Source organism: Aquarana catesbeiana, linkage group LG11 (assembly GCF_042186555.1).
Source record: "Aquarana catesbeiana isolate 2022-GZ linkage group LG11, ASM4218655v1, whole genome shotgun sequence".
Taxonomy (NCBI): domain Eukaryota; kingdom Metazoa; phylum Chordata; class Amphibia; order Anura; family Ranidae; genus Aquarana; species Aquarana catesbeiana.
The window spans coordinates 6,387,393-6,414,340 of NC_133334.1; the positions used below are offsets into that span (position 1 = coordinate 6,387,393).

Consider the following 26,948-nt stretch of genomic DNA (forward strand, 5'->3'; position numbering starts at 1 on the left):
ATGATGGGGCACTATTCCTCCCACTGACACCAATGATGGGACACTATTCCTCCCACTGACACCAATGATGGGGCACTATTCCTCCCACTGACACCAATGATGGGACACTATTCCTCCCACTGATACCAATGATGGGACACTATTCCTCCCACTGACACCAATGATGGGACACTATTCCTCCCACTGACACCAATGATGGGGCACCATTCCTCCCACTGATACCAATGATGGGACACTATTCCTCCCACTGACACCAATGATGGGGCACTATTCCTCCCACTGACACCAATGATGGGACACTATTCCTCCCACTGACACCAATGATGGGACACTATTCCTCCCACTGATACCAATGATGGGACACTATTCCTCCCACTGACACCAATGATGGGACACTATTCCTCCCACTGACACCAATGATAGGACAGCATTACTCCCATGACACCAACAATGTAGCACCATTCCTACCTTAAATACCAACAGTGGGTCACTATTCCTTCCACTAAAACCAATGATGGGGAACTTTCTAATTCCACAGGCCACACTACACTTCTGTATCATCCAGACAGTTCTTCTCTTAGTGGATATGACCCCTGTCTATGACACCCACTCGATACAAAATTAACAACAAGCTTTTACCTTTAGATACCTGTTTACCTTTATTATCCCTCACATTTCTAACATTCCAATCAAAGCAGCATTTTAAACCTCAGAAAAATGTTGGCTTCATATTGTTGAACTTATTGTTTGCCCACCCAAGGGGTAGTTTTGCCCCTTTTCTGTTACAGAAGGGCCTAAACATTCAGTCATTGAAATTTACAGCATTAACTTACTGTATCTTCACACTGAGGAATCAGACCAATTTTCGATCCAGGACCTCCAACCTTCATAACCTGGCAGAGGTTCCGACCCTTCTCCATAACCCAGTAGAGGTTCTAACCCTTCTCCATAACCCTGGCAGAGGTTCTAACCCTTCTCCATAACCCTGGTAGGGGTTCTAACCCTTCTCCATTACCCTGGCAGAGGTTCTAACTCTTCTCCATAACACGGTAGAGGTTCTAACCCAGAAGTGTCAAGCTCAGTTTCATCATTTGCCACATCAGCAGTATAGTTACCCTCTAATGGTCAGTTTTATCTGGGGTGTACAGAGAGCAGAGTTCACGAGTAAGTTATGTGCAGAGTACTGTTCCAGGGGAGCCCTATGCAGAGTTCAGGGGTGTGGTGTTTACAGATTGCAGGGTTCAGGGGTGTGCTGTGTACAGAGTGCAGGGTTCAGGGGCGTGCCATGTACAGAGAGCAGAGTTCAGGGGCATGCCGTGTACAGAGTGCAAAATTCAGGGGCATGCTGTGTACAGAGTGCAGAGTTCAGGGCGTGCTGTGTACAGAGTGCAGAGTTCAGAGGTGTGCTGTGTGCTGAGTGCAGCATTCAGGGTGTGCTGTGTACAGAGTGCAGAGTTCAGAGGCGTGCTGTGTACAGAGTGCAGAGTACAGGGGTGTGCTGTGTACAGAGTACAGGGTTCAGGGGCGTGCTGTGTACAGAGTACAGGGTTCAGGGGCGTGCTGTGTACAGAGTGCAGAGTTCAGGAGCATGATGTGTACAGAGTGCAGGGTTCAGGGGCGTGATGTGTGCAGGGTTCAGGGGCATACTGTGTACAGAGTGCAGAGTTCAGGGGCGTGCTGTGTACAGAGTGCAGAGTTCAGGGGTGTGCTGTGTACAGAGTGCAGAGTTCAGGGGTGTGCTGTGTACAAAGTGCAGAGTTCAGGGGTGTGCTGTGTACAGAGAGCAGAGTTCAGGTGTCTTCTGTGTACAGAGAGCAGAGTTCAGGGGCGTGCCATGTACAGAGTGCAGAATTCAGGGGTGTGTTGTGTGCAGAGTTCAGGGGCATGCCGTGTACAGAGTGCAGAGTTCAGGGGCGTGCCGTGTACAGAGTGCAGAGTTCAGGGGCGTGCCGTGTACAGAGTGCAGAGTTCAGGGGCATGCCGTGTACAGAGTGCAGAGTTCAGGGACGTTCCGTGTACAGAGTGCAGAGTTCAGGGGCGTGCTGTGTACAAAGTGCAGGGTTCAGGGGCGTGCTGTGTGCAGAGTTCAGGGGCGTGCTGTGTGCAGAGTTCAGGGGCGTGCTGTGTACAGAGTTCAGGGGCGTTCTGTGTACAGAGTGCAGAGTTCAGGGGCGTGCTGTATACAGAGTTCAGGGGCGTTCTGTGTACAGAGTGCAGAGTTCAGGGGCGTTCCATGTACAGAGAGCAGGGTTCAGGGGTGTGCTGTGTACAAAGTTCAGGGGCGTGGTGTGTACAGAGTGCAGAGTTCAGGGATGTGCCATGTGCAGAGTTCAGCAGTGTTCTGTGTACAGAGTGCAGGGTTCAGGGGTGTTCTGTGTACAGAGTGCAGAGTTTAGGGTTGTGCTGTGTACAGAGTGCAGAGTTCAGGGATGTGCCATGTGCAGAGTTCAGGAGTGTTCTGTGTACAGAGTGCAGGGTTCAGGAGTGTTCTGTGTACAGAGTGCAGGGTTCAGGGGTGTTCTGTGTACAGAGTGCAGGGTTCAGGGGTGTTCTGTGTACAGAGTGCAGAGTTTAGGGTTGTGCTGTGTACAAAGTGCAGAGTTTAGGGTTGTGCTGTGTACAGAGTGCAGAGTTTAGGGTTGTGCTATGCTCAGTGTGCAACCCCAATGTAGGTTCCCAACGTTCAAGCTGCAAAACCGGGTGCAAGGGCCACATGGGTCAGATTTGGGAAGATTTCACATCACTTCCTGTCCTTTTAGGATATGTGGGGAAGTTTTTCCAAAGGGGACACTGTTTGCACTTTCCTGCTCTCTCCATAATTTCAAAACCTACATTTTTGGGTTTTTTTTGGTCTTTGATTAATGTCCCAATATTTCCCACTGTTTTTGTGTGCGCAACGTTTGTCACAATCGAGTATAAGAGATGTTGACGGGAGGGGGGGAGGGGAGGCGACCGTCTAATGGATTGGTTCCCGACAACCGCCATCGACTGTTCCTAGTTAACTTCAGTAAGAAATTCGCCCTCTGCTCCGAACAATCAGATATAATTTGAGGAGATCGCTTTAATTCATGGATAATAAAATAATGCGTTCCCCAGACACGGCCGGAACGCCGCTCAGAATTCACTCCGAATATTACAGGATTTGCGGCTAATGATTTAAAACTCCTCGTCATCTCATTACAGCGCTAATGTAAACACCGCCGGAGCCGCGGAGGGGAGCGGAATCCATTGACTGCGAATACATTAGATAAATAAGCCCCAATTACATTAGAAGATAGGCGGCTGTAAGGCGCCTCGGTGGAACGCATGGCGCGGGGGGTTTAAAGGGGACCTGTCATGGCAATTATTACCAGGCTCCGGCCACGCCTCCTGTCATCGAATGATTGGTGGAAGTGAAACATCCAAGGGAAAAAGTCAGGAAATGTTGGTGATTTCATGGCAAGGGTGTTTTTGTTGTATTGTTCTGCGCAAACCTTTGTACATATTGTAAGAGCGCAACTGAACGATTGAATTATCTAAATTTAAAGGGCGTATTTGAAGAGCTACTCGTCGTGTGAAACTGCATGTACATTCCTTCTGTGCAAAATGGAACGTTATTAGGCTATATGATCTCCAGGTCGAATGTTACTCATTCATACAGAAGACAGTGAATCAGGATAATAACTCATTATGGCCATTAGATGGAGCTGATGATCATAGAAAATAAACATTTACTTTCTATAATTATCAGCTCAATCTAGTGGCTAGTATTTACTTCTTATGATCATTAACTCCAGCTAGTGGCCAGTATTTACTTCCTATGATTGTCAGCGCCATCTAGTGGCCAGTATTTACTTCCTCTGATCATCAGCTCCTATCTTGTGGCCAGTATTTACTTCCTCTGATCATCAGCTCCCTCTAGTGGCCAGTATTTACTTCCTCTGATCGTCAGCTCCCTCTAGTGGCCAGTATTTACTTCCTATGATCATCAGCTCTATCTAGTGGCAAGTATTTACTTCCTATGATCGTCAGCTCCATCTAGTGGCCCGTATTTACTTCCTATGATCGTCAGCTCCATCTAGTGGCCAGTATTTACTTCTGATGATCGTCAGCGCCATCTAGTGGTCAGTATTTACTTCCTATGAACATCAGCTCCATCTAGTGGCCAGTATTTACTTCCTATGATCATCAGCTCCCTCTAGTGGCCAGCATTTACTTCCTATGATCGTCAGCTCCATCTAGTGGCCAGTATTTACTTCCTATGATCGTCAGCTCCATCTAGTGGCTAGTATTTACTTCCTATGATCGTCAGCTCCATCTAGTGGCCAGTATTTACTTCCTATGATCGTCAGCTCCCTCTAGTGGCCAGTATTTACTTCCTATGATCGTCAGCTCCATCTAGTGGCCAGTATTTACTTCCTATGATCGTCAGCTCCCTCTAGTGGCTAGTATTTACTTCCTATGATCGTCAGCTCCATCTAGTGGCTAGTATTTACTTCCTATGATCATCAGCTCCATCTAGTGGCCAGTATTTACTTCCTATGATCGTCAGCTCCCTCTAGTGGCCAGTATTTACTTCCTATGATCGTCAGCTCCATCTAGTGGCCAGTATTTACTTCCTATGATCGTCAGCTCCCTCTAGTGGCCAGTATTTACTTCCTATAATCGTCAGCTCCATCTAGTGGCTAGTATTTACTTCCTATGATCATCAGCTCCATCTAGTGGCCAGTATTTACTTCCTATGATCGTCAGCTCCCTCTAGTGGCCAGTATTTACTTCCTATGATCATCAGCTCCATCTAGTGGCCAGTATTTACTTCCTATGAACATCAGCTCCATCTAGTGGCTGGTATTTACTTCCTATGATTGTCAGCTTCATCTAGTGGCCGGTATTTACTTCCTATGATTGTCAGCTTCATCTAGTGGCCAGTATTTACTTCCTATGATCGTCAGCTTCATCTAGTGGCCAGTATTTACTTCCTATGATCGTCAGCTCCATCTAGTGGCCAGTATTTATTTCCTATGATGATATTTTTTCATTCTTTTGGTTTTGGATGTATTCATACATCCTAGCGTAATTTCCGGCGGTGTATGTCTCTGTTGATGCTGGCATTTCCTGGTTTGGTGTATTTCACATCACTTCTGGTATGCCGCCATCTTCTGGGCGTCACTTCCGGTTGGCATCACGCGCTGTACTGATGTCATCTCTGGTGCAACCTCGGTCGTGCTATTTGGCGCTCACAAAGTGTCCTCATCTTCTGGTTTTGGTGCCAAAGTGGCCCTGTGACTTGAGGGTGGAGGGGGGTATATACACATCCCATTTTTGGTCTTTATTTGTGGTCCAGCATGGGAAGGGGAGCGATCGATTGGTGAACCTTTGATTTAAGGTAACTTTACTGATTGTGGGGGAATTGTGCTCTTGTTGGTCCTCGGGCTTTGGAATATTTAATCATTGATTGGATTTTTTACTATCTTTCTGATTCAGGGTTTATGATTTGACTTTATGAAAGTTCAGAAATTAGTTCATCTTCTCTCCTTCATCATTCCTTGTACTTTTATCCATTCCTTTTTGGAAGTGGAGGTGAATAAACAACTTTCAAGCCCGGGAACTTATCGAAGGATTCCTGGTGTAGTGTGAAAGTTCTAGTCAATGTTCCTGGGTTTGGAATTACAATTGGTTGGGGATTATTTCTTGGCCCCATGTCTAATTGTTTCCATCACTCTGCCTTTTAGTTTTTGGACCGTTACCAGTGGCTGTACTTTAGATATATCCCCCCTCTATGGCTTTACCTGATGATCTGATTTTTCATATCCCTTTGACTTTGGAGCCTCAATTTACTTACAAAAAGTTTTTGAACATACAGGTAATCAATATGACCAATCGTGATTCTGGCGCTATGCATTTTACCAACTCATGAATGTTTTCAAATTTGTAAACTTTTGTCATATGCTTTTGATGTTTTGTGACTGTTCATTGTTGTATTTTTCTAAAAATTATTTTTATTCTTAGTGCTTACTATGCCTGATATCAATAAATTCTCCTGAAGAAGCCAATTACCAAGGCGAAACATGTAGAGATGAAATCAGTCTGCACTTCAGTACTGTACTATCAATACTTACCCTTTTGGATGTCTGTTTTTAACATTGTTCTAATAAATTTCTACTTTTTTACAAACGATTTTATTATAATTGTGCACCCTAAAAAAATCCAAATATACCTTCCAAATTTCTACTTTATATGATTGTTAGCTCCATCTAGTGGCCAGTGTTTACCTTCTATGATCATCAGCTCCATCTAGTGGCCAGTATTTACTTCCTCTGATCATCAGCACCATGTGGTGGTCAGTATTTACTTCCTATGATCGTCAGCTCCATCTAGTGGCCGGTATTTACTTCCTATGATCGTCAGCTCCATCTAGTGGCCAGTATTTACTTCCTATGATCATAAGCTCCATCTAGTGGCCAGGATTTACTTCCTATGATCGTCAGCTCCATCTAGTGGCCAGTATTTACTTCCTATGATCGTCAGCTCCATCTAGTGGCTAGTATTTACTTCCTATGATCGTCAGCTCCATCTAGTGGCCAGTATTTACTTCCTATGATCGTCAGCTCCCTCTAGTGGCCAGTATTTACTTCCTATGATCGTCAGCTCCATCTAGTGGCCAGTATTTACTTCCTATGATCGTCAGCTCCCTCTAGTGGCCAGTATTTACTTCCTATGATCGTCAGCTCCATCTAGTGGCTAGTATTTACTTCCTATGATCATCAGCTCCATCTAGTGGCCAGTATTTACTTCCTATGATCGTCAGCTCCCTCTAGTGGCCAGTATTTACTTCCTATGATCGTCAGCTCCATCTAGTGGCCAGTATTTACTTCCTATGATCGTCAGCTCCCTCTAGTGGCCAGTATTTACTTCCTATGATCGTCAGCTCCATCTAGTGGCTAGTATTTACTTCCTATGATCGTCAGCTCCATCTAGTGGCCAGTATTTACTTCCTATGATCGTCAGCTCCCTCTAGTGGCCAGTATTTACTTCCTATGATCGTCAGCTCCATCTAGTGGCTAGTATTTACTTCCTATGATCATCAGCTCCATCTAGTGGCCAGTATTTACTTCCTATGAACATCAGCTCCATCTAGTGGCTGGTATTTACTTCCTATGATTGTCAGCTTCATCTAGTGGCCGGTATTTACTTCCTATGATTGTCAGCTTCATCTAGTGGCTGGTATTTACTTCCTATGATTGTCAGCTTCATCTAGTGGCCGGTATTTACTTCCTATGATTGTCAGCTTCATCTAGTGGCCAGTATTTACTTCCTATGATCGTCAGCTCCATCTAGTGGCCAGTATTTATTTCCTATGATGATATTTTTTCATTCTTTTGGTTTTGGATGTATTCATACATCCTAGCGTAATTTCCGGTGGTGTATGTCTCTGTTGATGCTGGCATTTCCTGGTTTGGTGTATTTCACATCACTTCCGGTATGCCGCCATCTTCTGGGCGTCACTTCCGGTTGGCATCACGCGCTGTACTGATGTCATCTCTGGTGCAACCTCGGTCGTGCTATTTGGCGCTCACAAAGTGTCCTCATCTTCTGGTTTTGGTTCCAAAGTGGCCCTGTGACTTGAGGGTGGAGGGGGTATAAACATCCCATTTTTGGTCTTTATTTGTGGTCCAGCATGGGAAGGGGAGCGATCGATTGGTGAACCTTTGATTTAAGGTAACTTTACTGATTGCGGGGGAATTGTGCTCTTGTTGGTCCTCGGGCTTTGGAATATTTAATCATTGATTGGATTTTTTACTATCTTTCTGATTCAGGGTTTATGATTTGACTTTATGAAAGTTCAGAAATGAGTTCATCTTCTCTCCTTCATCATTCCTTGTACTTTTATCCATTCCTTTTTGGAAGTGGAGGTGAATAAACAACTTTCAAGCCCGGGAACTTATCGAAGGATTCCTGGTGTAGTGTGAAAGTTCTAGTCAATGTTCCTGGGTTTGGAATTACAATTGGTTGGGGATTATTTCTTGGCCCCATGTCTAATTGTTTCCATCACTCTGCCTTTTAGTTTTTGGACCGTTACCAGTGGCTGTACTTTAGATATATCCCCCCTCTATGGCTTTACCTGATAATCTGATTTTTCATATCCCTTTGACTTTGGAGCCTCAATTTACTTACAAAAAGTTTTTGAACATACAGGTAATCAATATGACCAATCGTGATTCTGGCGCTATGCATTTTACCAACTCATGAATGTTTTCAAATTTGTAAACTTTTGTCATATGCTTTTGATGTTTTGTGACTGTTCATTGTTCTATTTTTCTAAAAATTATTTTTATTCTTAGTGCTTACTATGCCTGATATCAATAAATTCTCCTGAAGAAGCCAATTACCAAGGCGAAACATGTAGAGATGAAATCAGTCTGCACTTCAGTACTGTACTATCAATACTTACCCTTTTGGATGTCTGTTTTTAACATTGTTCTAATAAATTTCTACTTTTTTACAAACGATTTTATTATAATTGTGCACCCTAAAAAAATCCAAATATACCTTCCAAATTTCTACTTTATATGATTGTTAGCTCCATCTAGTGGCCAGTGTTTACTTCCTATGATGATCAGCTCCATCTAGTGGCCAGTGTTTACTTCCTATGATCATCAGCTCCATCTAGTGGCCAGTATTTACTTCCTCTAATCATCAGTGCCATTTAGTGGCCAGTATTTACTTCCTATGATCATCAGCGCCATGTGGTGGCCAGTATTTACTTCCTATGATCCTCAGCTCCATCTAGTGGCCAGTATTTACTTCCTATGATCCTCAGCTCCATCTAGTGGCCAGTGTTTACTTCCTATGATCATCAGCTCCATCTAGTGGCCAGTATTTACTTCCTCTAATCATCAGTGCCATTTAGTGGCCAGTATTTACTTCCTATGATCGTCAGCTCCATCTAGTGGCCAGTATTTACTTCCTATGATTGTCAGCTCTATTTAGAGGCAAGTATTTACTTCCTCTGATCATCAACTCCATCTAGTAGCCAGTATTTACTTCCTATGATTGTCAACTCCATCTAGAGGCCAATATTTACTTCCTATGATCGTCAGCTCCATCTAGTGGCCAGTATTTACTTCTTATGATCGTCAGCTCCATCTAGTGGCCAGTATTTACTTCTTATGATCGTCAGCTCCATCTAGTGGCCAGTATTTACTTCCTATGGTTTTCAGCTCCATCTAGTGGCCAGTATTTACTTCCTATGGTTTTCAGCTCCATCTAGTGGCCAGTATTTACCCTCCTATGATCGTCAGCTCCATCTAGTGGCCAGTATTTACTTCCTATGGTCGTCAGCTCCATCTAGTGGCCAGTATTTACTTCCTATGATCATCAGCTCCATCTAGTGGCCAAAATGCAATATTTTCCTGATTCACTATTCTGTATGAATGAATAACCCATTTGCACAGAATGAATGTGCATGCAGTATCATAGAACGAATAGATTTGCAAATGTGTTTTTTTCATCAATACACCCTTAAGATTTACTATTATAAAATATATAAAAGTATTTAAAAGTCTAAAATTTTTCATATACAAAATAACATTTCAGGTTTGTGCGTATGACACCTTCTTCTCTCTCGGCGCCCCTGCCCCCCTTGTGGCACAGAAGATGCGTTTTACTTCTATAAGCTCCTTCCGCCGGCTGATCTCCTGTTTTATCATTTATATGTCCCATCAATATTTCATACTTTAATAAGTCGGCCTCTCTCGGCAGTAATATGTGATTCTGTCCCCCCGTGTTTACTTTGCCGGATCTCATCACCTCTCCGCACTTCGCTGTTTATCGTGTTGGATTCTGGATGTGGCGGTGGAACAACGGCGTCTGTAGCTATGCAGTCCTGGGGAGGAGGGGTCATACTATCCCCCCATAAACTGCTCCACCCATATCGGGGGGACTGCGGGTTCTGGAAGGGGTGGTGGGATATGATGGAGGGTGTTGAGTTTGCCCAAAGTCTCTGATTTTTGGGGACATTATGAGTTTTGTTGTTTCCGGATAAATTGTGCAAAACCCCCATCGGAACTTCTGGAATCGTTCGATACTTTGTATCCATTCATATCATGAACTCCGGACAAATATCAAAGACACAAATGAACCGCTTGCCTACTGTACGTTGTCATATGACGTAATTTACTTTGAGTGGTTACATTTGAACAGTGGCGGCTGGTGCTCCATTTTTGGAGCCCCCCCCCCCCCCCCCCCGTCGCTCACTCCTCAATTTGCAACCATCAGCTGGTGACTAGCTTGCCTAATGGCTACCCGTTACATTACTGTGAATCTCCTACCCTAAGCCCACTGCTATCTAAGACCTTCATTCCATTCTGAAGTCCCATCTACCCTACCAGAGGCCCAAAGCTGTCCATTTGCTAATGACAGGTCCTCTTTAAGGCTCTCTTGGATAAAAGGTTCAATTTGCAACCATCAGCTGGTGATGGGCATGCCCGAAGGCTACCACCTACCCTAAGTCCACCGCTATCGAAGACCTTCATTCCCTTCTGAGATCCTAATGAAGGGGGCACCTTTGAACCCTTGAAACTCATTGCCTACTCACGCAGATTCAACCACCATTGTGTAAACATGCAGCTCTGGGGATCCAGCGCCACCCATCCATGAAGAGGGCATCTTTGAACCCTTGAAACTCATTGGCTACTTATACAGATTCCACCATATTTGTGGAAACATATGAAGCTCTGTGGATCCAGCACCCACCCTTCCCCCATCTACCCTTCTGTAGGTCTATACCTGTCACGTTGGTGATGGCAGGTCCTCTTTAGGTTTCTTTTAAATAAAAGGCTCAACTTGCAACCATCAGCTGGTAACTAGCTTGCCTGAAGGATACCTTTTAGATTACTATGAATCTCCTACCCTAAGTCCACTGCTAAGTCCTTCATTCGATTCTGAAGTTTCATCTACCCTACCGGAAGCCCAAAGCTGTCCTTTTGCTGATGACAGGTCCTCTTTAGGGTTTTCTTGGATAAAAGGTTCAATTTGCAACCGTCAGCTGGTGATGGGTGTGCCCGAAGGCTACCTCCTACCCCAGGTCCACCGCTATCAAAGACCTTCATTCCATTCTGGGATCCTAATGAATGGGGCACCTTTGAACCCTTGAAATTCATTGTCTACTCACTCAGATTCAACCACCATTGTGTAAACATGCAGCTCTGGGGATCCAGCGCCACCCATCCACATTTTTTGTAGGTCCATGCCTGTCACTTTGCTGACGACAGGTTCTCTTTAGAGTTCCCTTGGATAAAAGATTCAATTTGCAACCATCAGTTAGTGGTGAGAGTGCCCGAAGACTACCTGCTACATTACTGTGAATCTCCTATCCTAGGTCCACCACTATCTAAAAACTTCATTCTGAAGTCCTAATGAAAGGGGCACCTTTGCACCTTCAACACTCATTGGCTATCTATACAGATTCCATTATTGTGGAAACAGATGCAGCTCTGGGGCTCCAGGGCCCCCCATCTATCCTTCTGTAGATCCATACCTTTCAATTTGCTGATGACAGGTTCTCGTTAGGGTTCTCTTGGATAAAAAGGTTACATTTGTAACCATCAACTGGTGACGAGCACGTCTGAAGGCTACCTGTTACATTACTGTGAATCTCCTGTTCTAAGCCCACCACTGTCCAAGACCTTCATTCTATTTAGAAGTCCTAATGACCTTTGAACCCCTGAAAGTCATCGGCTACCTCTATAGATTCCACCATAATTGTGGAAACAGGTGCAGCTTTGGGCATCCAGCGGTATCCTTCAACCCTTCTGTCGGTCTATACCTGTCATGTCAGGTCCTCTTTAGGGTTCTTTTGGATAAAAGACTCAATTTGCAATTATCAGCTGGTAACGTGCATGCCTGAAGGCTAATTGTTACATTGCTTTAAATCTCCTACCCCAAGTCCTCCACTATCTAAGACCTTCATTCCATTCTGAATTCGCATCTACCCTACTGGGAGCCCAAAGCTGTCATTTTGCTGATTACAAGTCCTCTTTAGAGTTCTCTTGGATAAAGGGCTCAATTTGCAATCACTAGCCAGTGACGAGCATGCCTGAGGGCTACCTGTTACATTACTGTACATCTCCCACCCAAAGTCCACTACTATCTAAAACCTTCATTCCATTCTAATGTCCTAATGTCACCTTTGAACCCTTGAAACTCATTGGCTACCACCATAATTGTGGAAACATGCAGCTCTGGGGATCCAGCGCCACCTTGTGGAGGTCCATACCTTTCACTTTGCTGATGACAGGTCTTCTCTAGGGTTCTCTTAGATAAAAGGTTCCATTTTCAACCATCAGCTACTGACTAACATGCCTGAAGGCTACCTGTTACATTACTTTGAATCTCCTACCCCAAGCCCACCACCAAGACCTTCATTCTAGTTAGAAGTCCTAATGGGGGGAGACCTTTGAACCTCTGAAACTCATTGGTTACTTATACAGATTCCACCATAATTGTGGAAATATGCAGCTCTGGGGATCCAATGCCACCTTCTGCAGGTCCATACCTATCACTTTGCTGATGACAGGTCCTCTTTAGGGTTCCTTGGATAGAAGTACCGTGCGAATAAACTGGGAGGCCAAGCAGTAAACATTCATAATCTTTTAATTTCACACCAGTAATAAAATTGCATTACATTTTCATAAAATAAATGTTCCAGTTTATATACATAAAACAGACTGTACAGGAGCGTCCCCAGAACGCCACCCTCCCAAAATCCCTGACGAACATACAGGCAAACGCAGTGCTCAGCTAACCAGGCACGACTGTACACCTAAAAATCGCAACTGCTTCGTGGGGGGACGGAGAGTACCACATTGTACACAGTCCTGGGGGGGTTCGGGAGGGGGCCAAAGATTTAAAAAAATATTGCAGGCGAGCCAACGGACACTTTGTCGCTGCTTGCGCGGCAGGACGGCCAATCGGAGGAGCTTTTGGCGAAGCCGCAATGCCAGTTGCTATTGGACTTGGGAATCAAAGCTCCCATTGAGCTGCCCCTCTTCATAGTCCATCTGGCACAGGATCATGTTGTTCTTCAGGAAAAACTTGTCCCCGACGCAGAACCTGCAGGATGAAAACACGGAACGGTTAAACATGGCGCCATTTCTAGGCGGTTAAACATTTTAACTGTCATTACTTAGTGATTTTTGGGGTGACTTTGGGATTGTGTACACCAGACTTTCCCAACCAGGAATCTGTGGAATTTCAGGGTTCCTCCAGACATTGCTAATACCATTCACCTGTACCTCTCACCTTCTCTCCTTAGTACCATTCACCTGTACCTCTCACCTTCTCTTCTTATTACCATTCGCCTGTACAGTACACCTTCTCTCCTTATTACCATTCACCTGTACCTCTCACCTTCTCTTCTTATTACAATTCACCTGTACCATACACCTTCTCTACTTATCACCATTCACCTGTACCTCTCACCTTCTCTCCTTAGTACCATTCACCTGTACCTCTCACCTTCTCTTCTTATTACCATTCGCCTGTACCGTACACCTTCTCTTCTTATTACCATTCACCTGTACCTCTCACCTTCTCTCCTTATTACCATTCACCTGTACCTCTCACCTTCTCTTCTTATTACCATTCACCTGTACCTCACACCTTCTCTTCTTATTACCATTCACCTGTATCTCTCACCTTCTCTCCTTAGTACCATTCACCTGTACCTCTCACCTTCTCTTCTTATTACCATTCGCCTGTACCGTACACCTTCTCTCCTTATCACCATTCACCTGTACCTCTCACCTTCTCTCCTTATCACCATTCACCTGTACCTCTCACCTTCTCTTCTTATTACCATTCGCCTGTACCGTACACCTTCTCTTCTTATTACCATTCACCTGTACCTCACACCTTCTCTTCTTATTACCATTCACCTGTACCTCTCACCTTCTCTTCTTATTACCATTCACCTGTACCGTACACCTTCTCTTCTTTTTACCATTCACCTGTACCTCACACCTTCTCTTCTTATTACCATTCACCTGTACCTCACACCTTCTCTCCTTATTACCATTCACCTGTACCTCACACCTTCTCTCCTTATTACCATTCGCCTGTACCTCTCACCTTCTCTTCTTATTACCATTCACCTGTACCTCTCACCTTCTCTTCTTATTACCATTCGCCTGTACCGTACACCTTCTCTTCTTATTACCATTCGCCTGTACCATAAACCTTCTCTCCTTATCACCATTCACCTGTACCTCTCACCTTCTCTTCTTATTACCATTCACCTGTACCTCACACCTTTTCTCCCCATTACCATTCACCTGTACCGTACACCTTCTCTCCTTATTACCATTCACTTGTACCGTACACCTTCTCTTCTTATTACCATTCACCTGTACCGTACACCTTCTCTTCTTATTACCATTCACCTGTACCTCACACCTTCTCTTCTTATTACCATTCACCTGTACCGTACACCTTCTCTTCTTATTACCATTCACCTGTACCGTACACCTTCTCTTCTTATTACCATTCACCTGTACCGTACACCTTCTCTTCTTATTACCATTCACCTGTACCTCTCACCTTCTCTTCTTATTACCATTCACCTGTACCTCTCACCTTCTCTTCTTATTACCATTCACCTGTACCTCACACCTTTTCTCCCCATTATCATTCACCTGTACCGTACACCTTCTCTCCTTATTACCATTCACTTGTACCGTACACCTTCTCTTCTTATTACCATTCACCTGTACCGTACACCTTCTCTTCTTATTACCATTCACCTGTACCTCACACCTTCTCTTCTTATTACCATTCACCTGTACCGTACACCTTCTCTTCTTATTACCATTCACCTGTACCGTACACCTTCTCTTCTTATTACCATTCACCTGTACCGTACACCTTCTCTTCTTATTACCATTCACCTGTACCGTACACCTTCTCTTCTTATTACCATTCACCTGTACCTCTCACCTTCTCTTCTTATTACCATTCACCTGTACCTCTCACCTTCTCTTCTTATTACCATTCACCTGTACCTCACACCTTTTCTCCCCATTACCATTCACCTGTACCTCACACCTTCTCTCCTTATTACCATTCACCTGTACCTCACACCTTCTCTTCTTATTACCATTCACCTGTACCTCACACCTTCTCTCCTTATTACCATTCACCTGTATCTCACGCCTTCTCTCCTTATTACCATTCGCCTGTACCTCTCACCTTCTCTTCTTATTACCATTCACCTGTACCTCTCACCTTCTCTTTTTATTACCATTCGCCTGTACCGTACACCTTCTCTTCTTATTACCATTCGCCTGTACCATACACCTTCTCTCCTTATCACCATTCACCTGTACCTCTCACCTTCTCTTCTTATTACCATTCACCTGTACCTCTCACCTTCTCTCCTTATTACCATTCGCCTGTACCTCTCACCTTCTCTCCTTATTACCATTCGCCTGTACCTCACACCTTTTCTCCCCATTATCATTCACCTGTACCGTACACCTTCTCTCCTTATTACCATTCACTTGTACCGTACACCTTCTCTTCTTATTACCATTCACCTGTACCGTACACCTTCTCTTCTTATTACCATTCACCTGTACCTCACACCTTCTCTTCTTATTACCATTCACCTGTACCGTACACCTTCTCTTCTTATTACCATTCACCTGTACCGTACACCTTCTCTTCTTATTACCATTCACCTGTACCGTACACCTTCTCTTCTTATTACCATTCACCTGTACCGTACACCTTCTCTTCTTATTACCATTCACCTGTACCTCTCACCTTCTCTTCTTATTACCATTCACCTGTACCTCTCACCTTCTCTTCTTATTACCATTCACCTGTACCTCACACCTTTTCTCCCCATTACCATTCACCTGTACCTCACACCTTCTCTCCTTATTACCATTCACCTGTACCTCACACCTTCTCTTCTTATTACCATTCACCTGTACCTCACACCTTCTCTCCTTATTACCATTCACCTGTACCTCACACCTTCTCTCCTTATTACCATTCGCCTGTACCTCTCACCTTCTCTTCTTATTACCATTCACCTGTACCTCTCACCTTCTCTTTTTATTACCATTCGCCTGTACCGTACACCTTCTCTTCTTATTACCATTCACCTGTACCTCTCACCTTCTCTTCTTATTACCATTCGCCTGTACCATACACCTTCTCTCCTTATCACCATTCACCTGTACCTGTCACCTTCTCTTCTTATTACCATAAACCTGTACCTCTCACCTTCTCTTCTTATTACCATTCACCTGTACCTCACACCTTTTCTCCCCATTACCATTCACCTGTACCGTACACCTTCTCTCCTTATTACCATTCACCTGTACCGTACACCTTCTCTTCTTATTACCATTCACCTGTACCTCTCACCTTCTCTTCTTATTACCATTCACCTGTACCTCACACCTTCTCTTCTTATTACCATTCACCTGTACCTCTCACCTTCTCTTCTTATTACCATTCACCTGTACCTCTCACCTTCTCTTCTTATTACCATTCACCTGTACCTCACACCTTCTCTCCTTATTACCATTCACCTGTACCTCACACCTTCTCTCCTTATTACCATTCGCCTGTACCTCTCACCTTCTCTTCTTATTACCATTCACCTGTACCTCACACCTTCTCTTCTTATTACCATTCGCCTGTACCGTACACCTTCTCTTCTTATTACCATTCGCCTGTACCATACACCTTCTCTCCTTATCACCATTCACTCGTACCTCTCACCTTCTCTTCTTATTACCATTCACCTGTACCTCTCACCTTCTCTTCTTATTACCATTCACCTGTACCGTACACCTTCTCTTCTTATTACCATTCACCTGTACCTCTCACCTTCTCTTCTTATTACCAATCACCTGTACCGTACACCTTCTCTTCTTTTTACCATTCACCTGTACCTCACACCTTCTCTTCTTATTACCATTCACCTGTACCTCACACCTTCTCTCCTTATTACCATTCACCTGTACCTCACACCTTCTCTCCTTATTACCATTCGCCTGTACCTCTCACCTTCTCTTCTTATTACCATTCACCTGTACCTCTCACCTTCTCTTCTTATTACCATTCGCCTGTACCGTACACCTTCTCTTCTTATTACCATTCGCCTGTACCATACACCTTCTCTCCTTATCACCATTCACCTGTACCTCTCACCTTCTCTTCTTATTACCATTCACCTGTACCGTACACCTTCTCTTCTTATTACCATTCACCTGTACCTCTCACCTTCTCTTCTTATTACCAATCACCTGTACCGTACACCTTCTCTTCTTTTTACCATTCACCTGTACCTCACACCTTCTCTTCTTTTTACCATTCACCTGTACCTCACACCTTCTCTTCTTATTACCATTCACCTGTACCTCACACCTTCTCTCCTTATTACCATTCACCTGTACCTCACACCTTCTCTCCTTATTACCATTCGCCTGTACCTCTCACCTTCTCTTCTTATTACCATTCACCTGTACCTCTCACCTTCTCTTCTTATTACCATTCACCTGTACCTCACACCTTTTCTCCCCATTACCATTCACCTGTACCGTACACCTTCTCTCCTTATTACCATTCACTTGTACCGTACACCTTCTCTTCTTATTACCATTCACCTGTACCTCACACCTTTTCTCCCCATTACCATTCACCTGTACCGTACACCTTCTCTTCTTATTACCATTCGCCTGTACCATACACCTTCTCTCCTTATCACCATTCACCTGTACCTCTCACCTTCTCTTCTTATTACCATTCACCTGTACCTCTCACCTTCTCTCCTTATTACCATTCGCCTGTACCTCTCACCTTCTCTCCTTATTACCATTCGCCTGTACCTCACACCTTTTCTCCCCATTATCATTCACCTGTACCGTACACCTTCTCTCCTTATTACCATTCACTTGTACCGTACACCTTCTCTTCTTATTACCATTCACCTGTACCGTACACCTTCTCTTCTTATTACCATTCACCTGTACCTCACACCTTCTCTTCTTATTACCATTCACCTGTACCGTACACCTTCTCTTCTTATTACCATTCACCTGTACCGTACACCTTCTCTTCTTATTACCATTCACCTGTACCGTACACCTTCTCTTCTTATTACCATTCACCTGTACCGTACACCTTCTCTTCTTATTACCATTCACCTGTACCTCTCACCTTCTCTTCTTATTACCATTCACCTGTACCTCTCACCTTCTCTTCTTATTACCATTCACCTGTACCTCACACCTTTTCTCCCCATTACCATTCACCTGTACCTCACACCTTCTCTCCTTATTACCATTCACCTGTACCTCACACCTTCTCTTCTTATTACCATTCACCTGTACCTCACACCTTCTCTCCTTATTACCATTCACCTGTACCTCACACCTTCTCTCCTTATTACCATTCGCCTGTACCTCTCACCTTCTCTTCTTATTACCATTCACCTGTACCTCTCACCTTCTCTTTTTATTACCATTCGCCTGTACCGTACACCTTCTCTTCTTATTACCATTCGCCTGTACCATACACCTTCTCTCCTTATCACCATTCACCTGTACCTCTCACCTTCTCTTCTTATTACCATTCACCTGTACCGTACACCTTCTCTTCTTATTACCATTCACCTGTACCTCTCACCTTCTCTTCTTATTACCAATCACCTGTACCGTACACCTTCTCTTCTTTTTACCATTCACCTGTACCTCACACCTTCTCTTCTTTTTACCATTCACCTGTACCTCACACCTTCTCTTCTTATTACCATTCACCTGTACCTCACACCTTCTCTCCTTATTACCATTCACCTGTACCTCACACCTTCTCTCCTTATTACCATTCGCCTGTACCTCTCACCTTCTCTTCTTATTACCATTCACCTGTACCTCTCACCTTCTCTTCTTATTACCATTCACCTGTACCTCACACCTTTTCTCCCCATTACCATTCACCTGTACCGTACACCTTCTCTCCTTATTACCATTCACTTGTACCGTACACCTTCTCTTCTTATTACCATTCACCTGTACCTCACACCTTTTCTCCCCATTACCATTCACCTGTACCGTACACCTTCTCTTCTTATTACCATTCGCCTGTACCATACACCTTCTCTCCTTATCACCATTCACCTGTACCTCTCACCTTCTCTTCTTATTACCATTCACCTGTACCTCTCACCTTCTCTCCTTATTACCATTCGCCTGTACCTCTCACCTTCTCTCCTTATTACCATTCGCCTGTACCTCACACCTTTTCTCCCCATTATCATTCACCTGTACCGTACACCTTCTCTCCTTATTACCATTCACTTGTACCGTACACCTTCTCTTCTTATTACCATTCACCTGTACCGTACACCTTCTCTTCTTATTACCATTCACCTGTACCTCACACCTTCTCTTCTTATTACCATTCACCTGTACCGTACACCTTCTCTTCTTATTACCATTCACCTGTACCGTACACCTTCTCTTCTTATTACCATTCACCTGTACCGTACACCTTCTCTTCTTATTACCATTCACCTGTACCGTACACCTTCTCTTCTTATTACCATTCACCTGTACCTCTCACCTTCTCTTCTTATTACCATTCACCTGTACCTCTCACCTTCTCTTCTTATTACCATTCACCTGTACCTCACACCTTTTCTCCCCATTACCATTCACCTGTACCTCACACCTTCTCTCCTTATTACCATTCACCTGTACCTCACACCTTCTCTTCTTATTACCATTCACCTGTACCTCACACCTTCTCTCCTTATTACCATTCACCTGTACCTCACACCTTCTCTCCTTATTACCATTCGCCTGTACCTCTCACCTTCTCTTCTTATTACCATTCACCTGTACCTCTCACCTTCTCTTTTTATTACCATTCGCCTGTACCGTACACCTTCTCTTCTTATTACCATTCACCTGTACCTCTCACCTTCTCTTCTTATTACCATTCGCCTGTACCATACACCTTCTCTCCTTATCACCATTCACCTGTACCTGTCACCTTCTCTTCTTATTACCATAAACCTGTACCTCTCACCTTCTCTTCTTATTACCATTCACCTGTACCTCACACCTTTTCTCCCCATTACCATTCACCTGTACCGTACACCTTCTCTCCTTATTACCATTCACCTGTACCGTACACCTTCTCTTCTTATTACCATTCACCTGTACCTCTCACCTTCTCTTCTTATTACCATTCACCTGTACCTCACACCTTCTCTTCTTATTACCATTCACCTGTACCTCTCACCTTCTCTTCTTATTACCATTCACCTGTACCTCTCACCTTCTCTTCTTATTACCATTCACCTGTACCTCACACCTTCTCTCCTTATTACCATTCACCTGTACCTCACACCTTCTCTCCTTATTACCATTCGCCTGTACCTCTCACCTTCTCTTCTTATTACCATTCACCTGTACCTCACACCTTCTCTTCTTATTACCATTCGCCTGTACCGTACACCTTCTCTTCTTATTACCATTCGCCTGTACCATACACCTTCTCTCCTTATCACCATTCACTCGTACCTCTCACCTTCTCTTCTTATTACCATTCACCTGTACCTCTCACCTTCTCTTCTTATTACCATTCACCTGTACCGTACACCTTCTCTTCTTATTACCATTCACCTGTACCTCTCACCTTCTCTTCTTATTACCAATCACCTGTACCGTACACCTTCTCTTCTTTTTACCATTCACCTGTACCTCACACCTTCTCTTCTTATTACCATTCACCTGTACCTCACACCTTCTCTCCTTATTACCATTCACCTGTACCTCACACCTTCTCTCCTTATTACCATTCGCCTGTACCTCTCACCTTCTCTTCTTATTACCATTCACCTGTACCTCTCACCTTCTCTTCTTATTACCATTCGCCTGTACCGTACACCTTCTCTTCTTATTACCATTCGCCTGTACCATACACCTTCTCTCCTTATCACCATTCACCTGTACCTCTCACCTTCTCTTCTTATTACCATTCACCTGTACCGTACACCTTCTCTTCTTATTACCATTCACCTGTACCTCTCACCTTCTCTTCTTATTACCAATCACCTGTACCGTACACCTTCTCTTCTTTTTACCATTCACCTGTACCTCACACCTTCTCTTCTTTTTACCATTCACCTGTACCTCACACCTTCTCTTCTTATTACCATTCACCTGTACCTCACACCTTCTCTCCTTATTACCATTCACCTGTACCTCACACCTTCTCTCCTTATTACCATTCGCCTGTACCTCTCACCTTCTCTTCTTATTACCATTCACCTGTACCTCTCACCTTCTCTTCTTATTACCATTCACCTGTACCTCACACCTTTTCTCCCCATTACCATTCACCTGTACCGTACACCTTCTCTCCTTATTACCATTCACTTGTACCGTACACCTTCTCTTCTTATTACCATTCACCTGTACCTCACACCTTTTCTCCCCATTACCATTCACCTGTAATGTACACCTTCTCTCCTTATTACCATTCACCTGTACCGTACACCTTCTCTTCTTATTACCATTCACCTGTACCTCACACCTTCTCTTCTTGTTACCATTCACCTATACCTCTCACCTTCTCTTCTTATTACCATTCACCTGTACCTCACACCTTCTCTCCTTATTACCATTCACCTGTACCTCACACCTTCTCTCCTTATTACCATTCGCCTGTACCTCTCACCTTCTCTTCTTATTACCATTCACCTGTACCTCTCACCTTCTCTTCTTATTACCATTCGCCTGTACCGTACACCTTCTCTTCTTATTACCATTCGCCTGTACCATACACCTTCTCTCCTTATCACCATTCACCTGTACCTCTCACCTTCTCTGTACCTCTCACCTTCTCTCCTTATTACCATTCGCCTGTACCGTACACCTTCTCTTCTTATTACCATTCACCTGTACCTCTCACCTTCTCTTCTTATTACCATTCGCCTGTACCATACACCTTCACTACTTATTACCATTCGCCTGTACCTCTCACCTTCTCTTCTTATTACCATTCACCTGTACCTCTCACCTTCTATTCTTATTACCATTCACCTGTACCTCACACCTTTTCTCCCCATTACCATTCACCTGTACCGTACACCTTCTCTCCTTATTACCATTCACTTGTACTGTACACCTTCTCTTCTTATTACCATTCACCTGTACCTCTCACCTTCTCTTCTTATTACCATTCACCTGTACCTCACACCTTCTCTTCTTATTACCATTCACCTGTACCTCTCACCTTCTCTTCTTATTACCATTCACCTGTACCGTACACCTTCTCTTCTTTTTACCATTCACCTGTACCTCACACCTTCTCTTCTTATTACCATTCACCTGTACCTCACACCTTCTCTCCTTATTACCATTCGCCTGTACCTCTCACCTTCTCTTCTTATTACCATTCACCTGTACCTCTCACCTTCTCTTCTTATTACCATTTGCCTGTACCGTACACCTTCTCTTCTTATTACCATTCGCCTGTACCATACACCTTCTCTCCTTATCACCATTCACCTGTACCTCTCACCTTCTCTTCTTATTACCATTCACCTGTACCTCACACCTTTTCTCCCCATTACCATTCACCTGTACCTCACACCTTCTCTCCTTATTACCATTCACCTGTACCGCAAACCTACTCTTCTTGTTACCATTCACCTGTACCTCACACCTTCTCTTCTTGTTACCATTCACCTGTACCGTACACCTTCTCTTCCTATTACCATTCACCTGTACCTCTCACCTTCTCTCCTTATTACCATTCACCTGTACCTCACACCTTCTCTTCTTATTACCATTCACCTGTACCTCTCACCTTCTCTCCTTATTACCATTCACCTGTACCTCACACCTTCTCTTCTTATTACCATTCACCTGTACCTCACACCTTCTCTTCTTATTACCATTCACCTGTACCTCTCACCTTCTCTTCTTGTTACCATTCACCTGTACCGTACACCTTCTCTTCTTATTACCATTCACCTGTACCATACACCTTCTTTTCTTATTACCATTCACCTGTACCTCTCATCTTCTTTTTTACTTATTACATTCACTTGGTTTCCATGGCCCCATGGGGGACTCTGTTGTGATGGGCAATAGGAAGAAATCTGATTTGAAGGTGGTGATGTAATGTGGGGGGGGGGGTCTGGGACCGAATTACTGGGTGGAATATGATGTGAAGGGGGAACTCCCCCATGTGGTTCCAAGGAGTGGGTGACCTCATTATCCATTGCAGATGTCAGTGCCCTTGAGCCCCATAAATACCCTGTCTGTCTTTTTGTTTTACTGCACCCCTAGATCAGGCAGGTTAGATCTGGCCCTGGTTTGGTAATTGGTCACCGAGGGCCCATTCACACTTTAGTGTTCCATTGTGGTGCATTGATGCACATACATTAACATGCGTTGCATTAAGGTAGCCGATTCCTGATGAATCGGCTGCCTCCCCCTTTTCAATATCCCGCTCACTAAACAATGACATGGAATGGTCGGCGGCACGGAGGATCAATGCTGGTCATAGGACCAACACAACGGCATCAAGGTAGACGAGTCCTTCAAGGGTTAAACGGCAGAGTTAATTAACAGTCTTTGTGATTAATTTCAGAGGGACGTTGTGCTACTTTAAGCTACATTATGGAATTAATTGCCTGAGATTAATTGAAAGAATCTCTTAAAAAGCGACCCATTAATTGCACATTCCATTATGGAGAGCGGCGGCAATTCATTAGGTGACGTTCAGCTGCTGCAATTCATCACGGGGCAGCGCAGGTACGGCGCGCTCTCTCCAATCAGAAGGAGGGACCAGCAAGCTGAAAATACATATTCATATTATTTGGCATATTTATGAGGTATTATAAAAATATGCTAAATATTTTCACCAAATACTCGTATTTTCACCAAACATTCACAGGTGGGAAATGATTTCCTATCATTTAAAACACCTTCAAATGTCAAAATTTTGCCAAAATTTTCAGTGAAGTGTATTGTAATCAATATGGAGAATAAGTTAAGGTGGTTTTAAATGGTTTGTAGGAGTGTAATAGGCTTTAAAGCGGTATTACACCCAAAAAGCAAACATTTATTATATTACATAGTATTACATAGTAGGTGAGGTCGAAAAAAAACCATCAAGTCCAACCTATGTGTGTGATTATATGTCAGTATTACATTGTATACATTGTATTACATTGTATATCCCTGTATGTTGCGATTGTTCAGGTGATTATCTAATAGTTTCTTGAAACTATCGATGCTCCCCGCTGAGACCACCGCCTGTGGAAGGGAATTCCACATCCTTGCCGCTCTTACAGTAAATATTGCAGCGTACCAGTTCTTAGATGTGACGGCTGCATTCGTTTTCTTTCCTTTTATTTTCATCTGGTGGTGATCCAGCCAGAAAATCAGTTTTTTTTTTTTCAAAGCACAAACTCTCCAGCAGAATGTATCAAATTACAGGGATGAGACAAACCATTTACCACTGACAGGGGCGCTTACAACAATCAGCTTTTATTTAATAATGTAAAATCTTTATCCCAAAAGGAAAGAAAAAACGGTTTGCTGTAACTGAGTATAAAGTGTGAGTTGGAGTTTGATTTGAATTTGTTAGTGTATTTAAACCTGCTAGTCCATCTAACACCCCCCCCCCAACACTGACAATGCTGCTGTCCAAAGGTAACCCCCTGTGCCCCTTCCTCCAGGGTGTGTGGGGGGGGGGGGTGTGCTCTAATACCGGAGGGGTGTTACTGGCCAGATCACCAGGTGAAAACAGAGGGGAGAAAAGCCTAAAAAAAAAAAAAATGAATGCAGCCGCCACATCTAATGATCGGTAAGCTGCAATATATTCGTTTTTGGTTTTGGGTTTACAATAATATCACTTTAAATGTCTCCTGAGTATTAAAGGTTTATGTTGCATTTGTTCCCTTATTTGTTGTGTGTATTTTGATTTTGTTTGTCCCCACGGAAACAAAGGCAAACATTATAACATTATAACATAAAATACTTAAAAAAAGTCACAAGAATGTATTTTTTTTTTGTATTCTTACATTTTGTTTATTTTATTCTTATTATTGAACCTCAAAAAAAAGTAAAAGAAAAGTAAAAAACACAAACATTTTGCAAACATGGGAAGGTTTTTGCAATTTTTTTTCAAGCTAATTTTACCAAAGCATTCCATATAGTGATAATGGGGACCGGTTTTGCTGAAAGTTATGCGGAAATCAGTCATTTTTGTTGCAAAATCACTTTTTCTGGAATTATCTTCTCGCCGTCACATAACATGTATTTCTTAGATTGACTGCAATGCTACCAGGTGCCCCCTTCCTTAGACTGACCGCCAGTGCCACCATGTTGCCCCCTTCCTTAGATAGACCGCCAGTGCCTCCATGTTGCCCCCTTCCTTAGATTGACCTCCTGTGCTACCAGGTTACACCCTTTCTTAGATTGATCGCCTGTGCCAAAAGGCCCCACCCTTCCTTAAATTGACCTCCTGTGCCACCAGGTTACACCCTTTCTTAGATTGCCAAACTGTGCCAGCAGGTCCCACCCTTTCTTAGATTGACCACCTGTGCCACCAGGCCCCACCCTTCCTTAGATTGCCAAACTGTGCCAGCAGGTCCCACCCTTTCTTAGATTGACCACCTGTGCCACCAGGTCCCACCCTTTCTTAGATTGACCACCAGTGCCACCTGGCCCTACCCTTCCTTAGATTGACCGCCAGTGCCACCAGGTTCCACCCTTCCTTAGATTGACCGCCAGTGCCACCAGGTCCCATCCTTTCTTAGATTGATCGCCTGTGCCAAAAGGCCCCACCATTCCTTAAATTGACAGTCTGTGCCACCAGGCCCCACCCTTCCTTAGATTGACCACCTGTGCCACCAGGCCCCACGCTTTCTTAGATTGACCGCCAGTGCCACCAGGTTCCACCCTTCCTTAGATTGACCTCCTGTGCCACCAGGTCCCACCCTTTCTTAGATTGATCGCATGTGCCAAAAGGCCCCACCCTTCCTTAAATTGACAGTCTGTGCCACCAGGCCCCACCCTTCCTTAGATTGACCACCTGTGCCACCAGGCCCCACCCTTTCTTAGATTAACCGCCAGTGCCACCAGATTCCACAGTTCCTTAGATTGACCGCCTGTGCCACCAGGTCCCACCCTTTCTTAGATTGATCGCCTGTACCACCAGGTCCCACCCTTCCTTAGATTGACCGTCTGTTCCACCAGGCCCTACCCTTCCTTAGATTGACCACCAGTACCACCAGGTTCCACCCTTCCTTAGATTGACCACCTGTGCCACCAGGTCCCACCCTTTCTTAGACTGACAGTCTGTGCCACCAGGCCCCACCCTTCCTTAGATTGACTGCCTGTGCCATTAGGCCCCACCCTTCCTTAGATTGACCGCCTGTGCCACCAGGTTCCACCCTTCCTTAGATTGATTGCCTGTGCCACCAGGTCCCACCCTTTCTTAGATTGATCGCCTGTACCACCAGGTCCCACCCTTCCTTAGATTGACTGTCTGTGCCACCAGGCCCCACCCTTCCTTAGATTGACCGCCAATGCCGCAATGCCCCACAATTACTTAGATTGACTGCAATGTCAGCAGGTCCCCACCTTCCTTAAATTGACCACCAGGTTCCATTCTTCTATCTTCGTGTCCCTGGTAGAATCTTTTTTAAGGAAGTGCCTCAGGTAGTTTTTAGGCCCCATTATCTCATCAGTCCGGGCTGCCAGGAGCTCCCCCAAACCATTCCACACTTTTTTATTCACTATTTGTTGTTGTTCTGTCATCTACACTTTTTTTTAGCTAATCAATGGGAACGGGCAATTTGGAGGTTCAGGAATTCCAAATGCTGTAGTTGGGTTGAACCACAACTGAACAGTCCTTTCAGAAGT

At 44.1% G+C, this 26,948-nt stretch overlaps 1 protein-coding gene across 2 annotated transcripts in view; it reads right to left on the reverse strand.

Annotated features, from left to right (window-relative positions):
- Positions 1-12,615: 12,615 nt before the first annotated feature.
- LMO1 (LIM domain only 1) overlaps positions 12,616-26,948 on the reverse strand; it is a 179,441-nt gene continuing 165,108 nt past the window's right edge. For both annotated transcript variants that reach the window (XM_073603974.1, XM_073603973.1), the window contains exon 4: positions 12,616-13,092. In XM_073603974.1, coding sequence (XP_073460075.1) covers positions 12,987-13,092 — 106 coding nt within the window. In that variant the 3' untranslated portion in view covers positions 12,616-12,986. The remainder of the gene's footprint in view (positions 13,093-26,948) is intronic.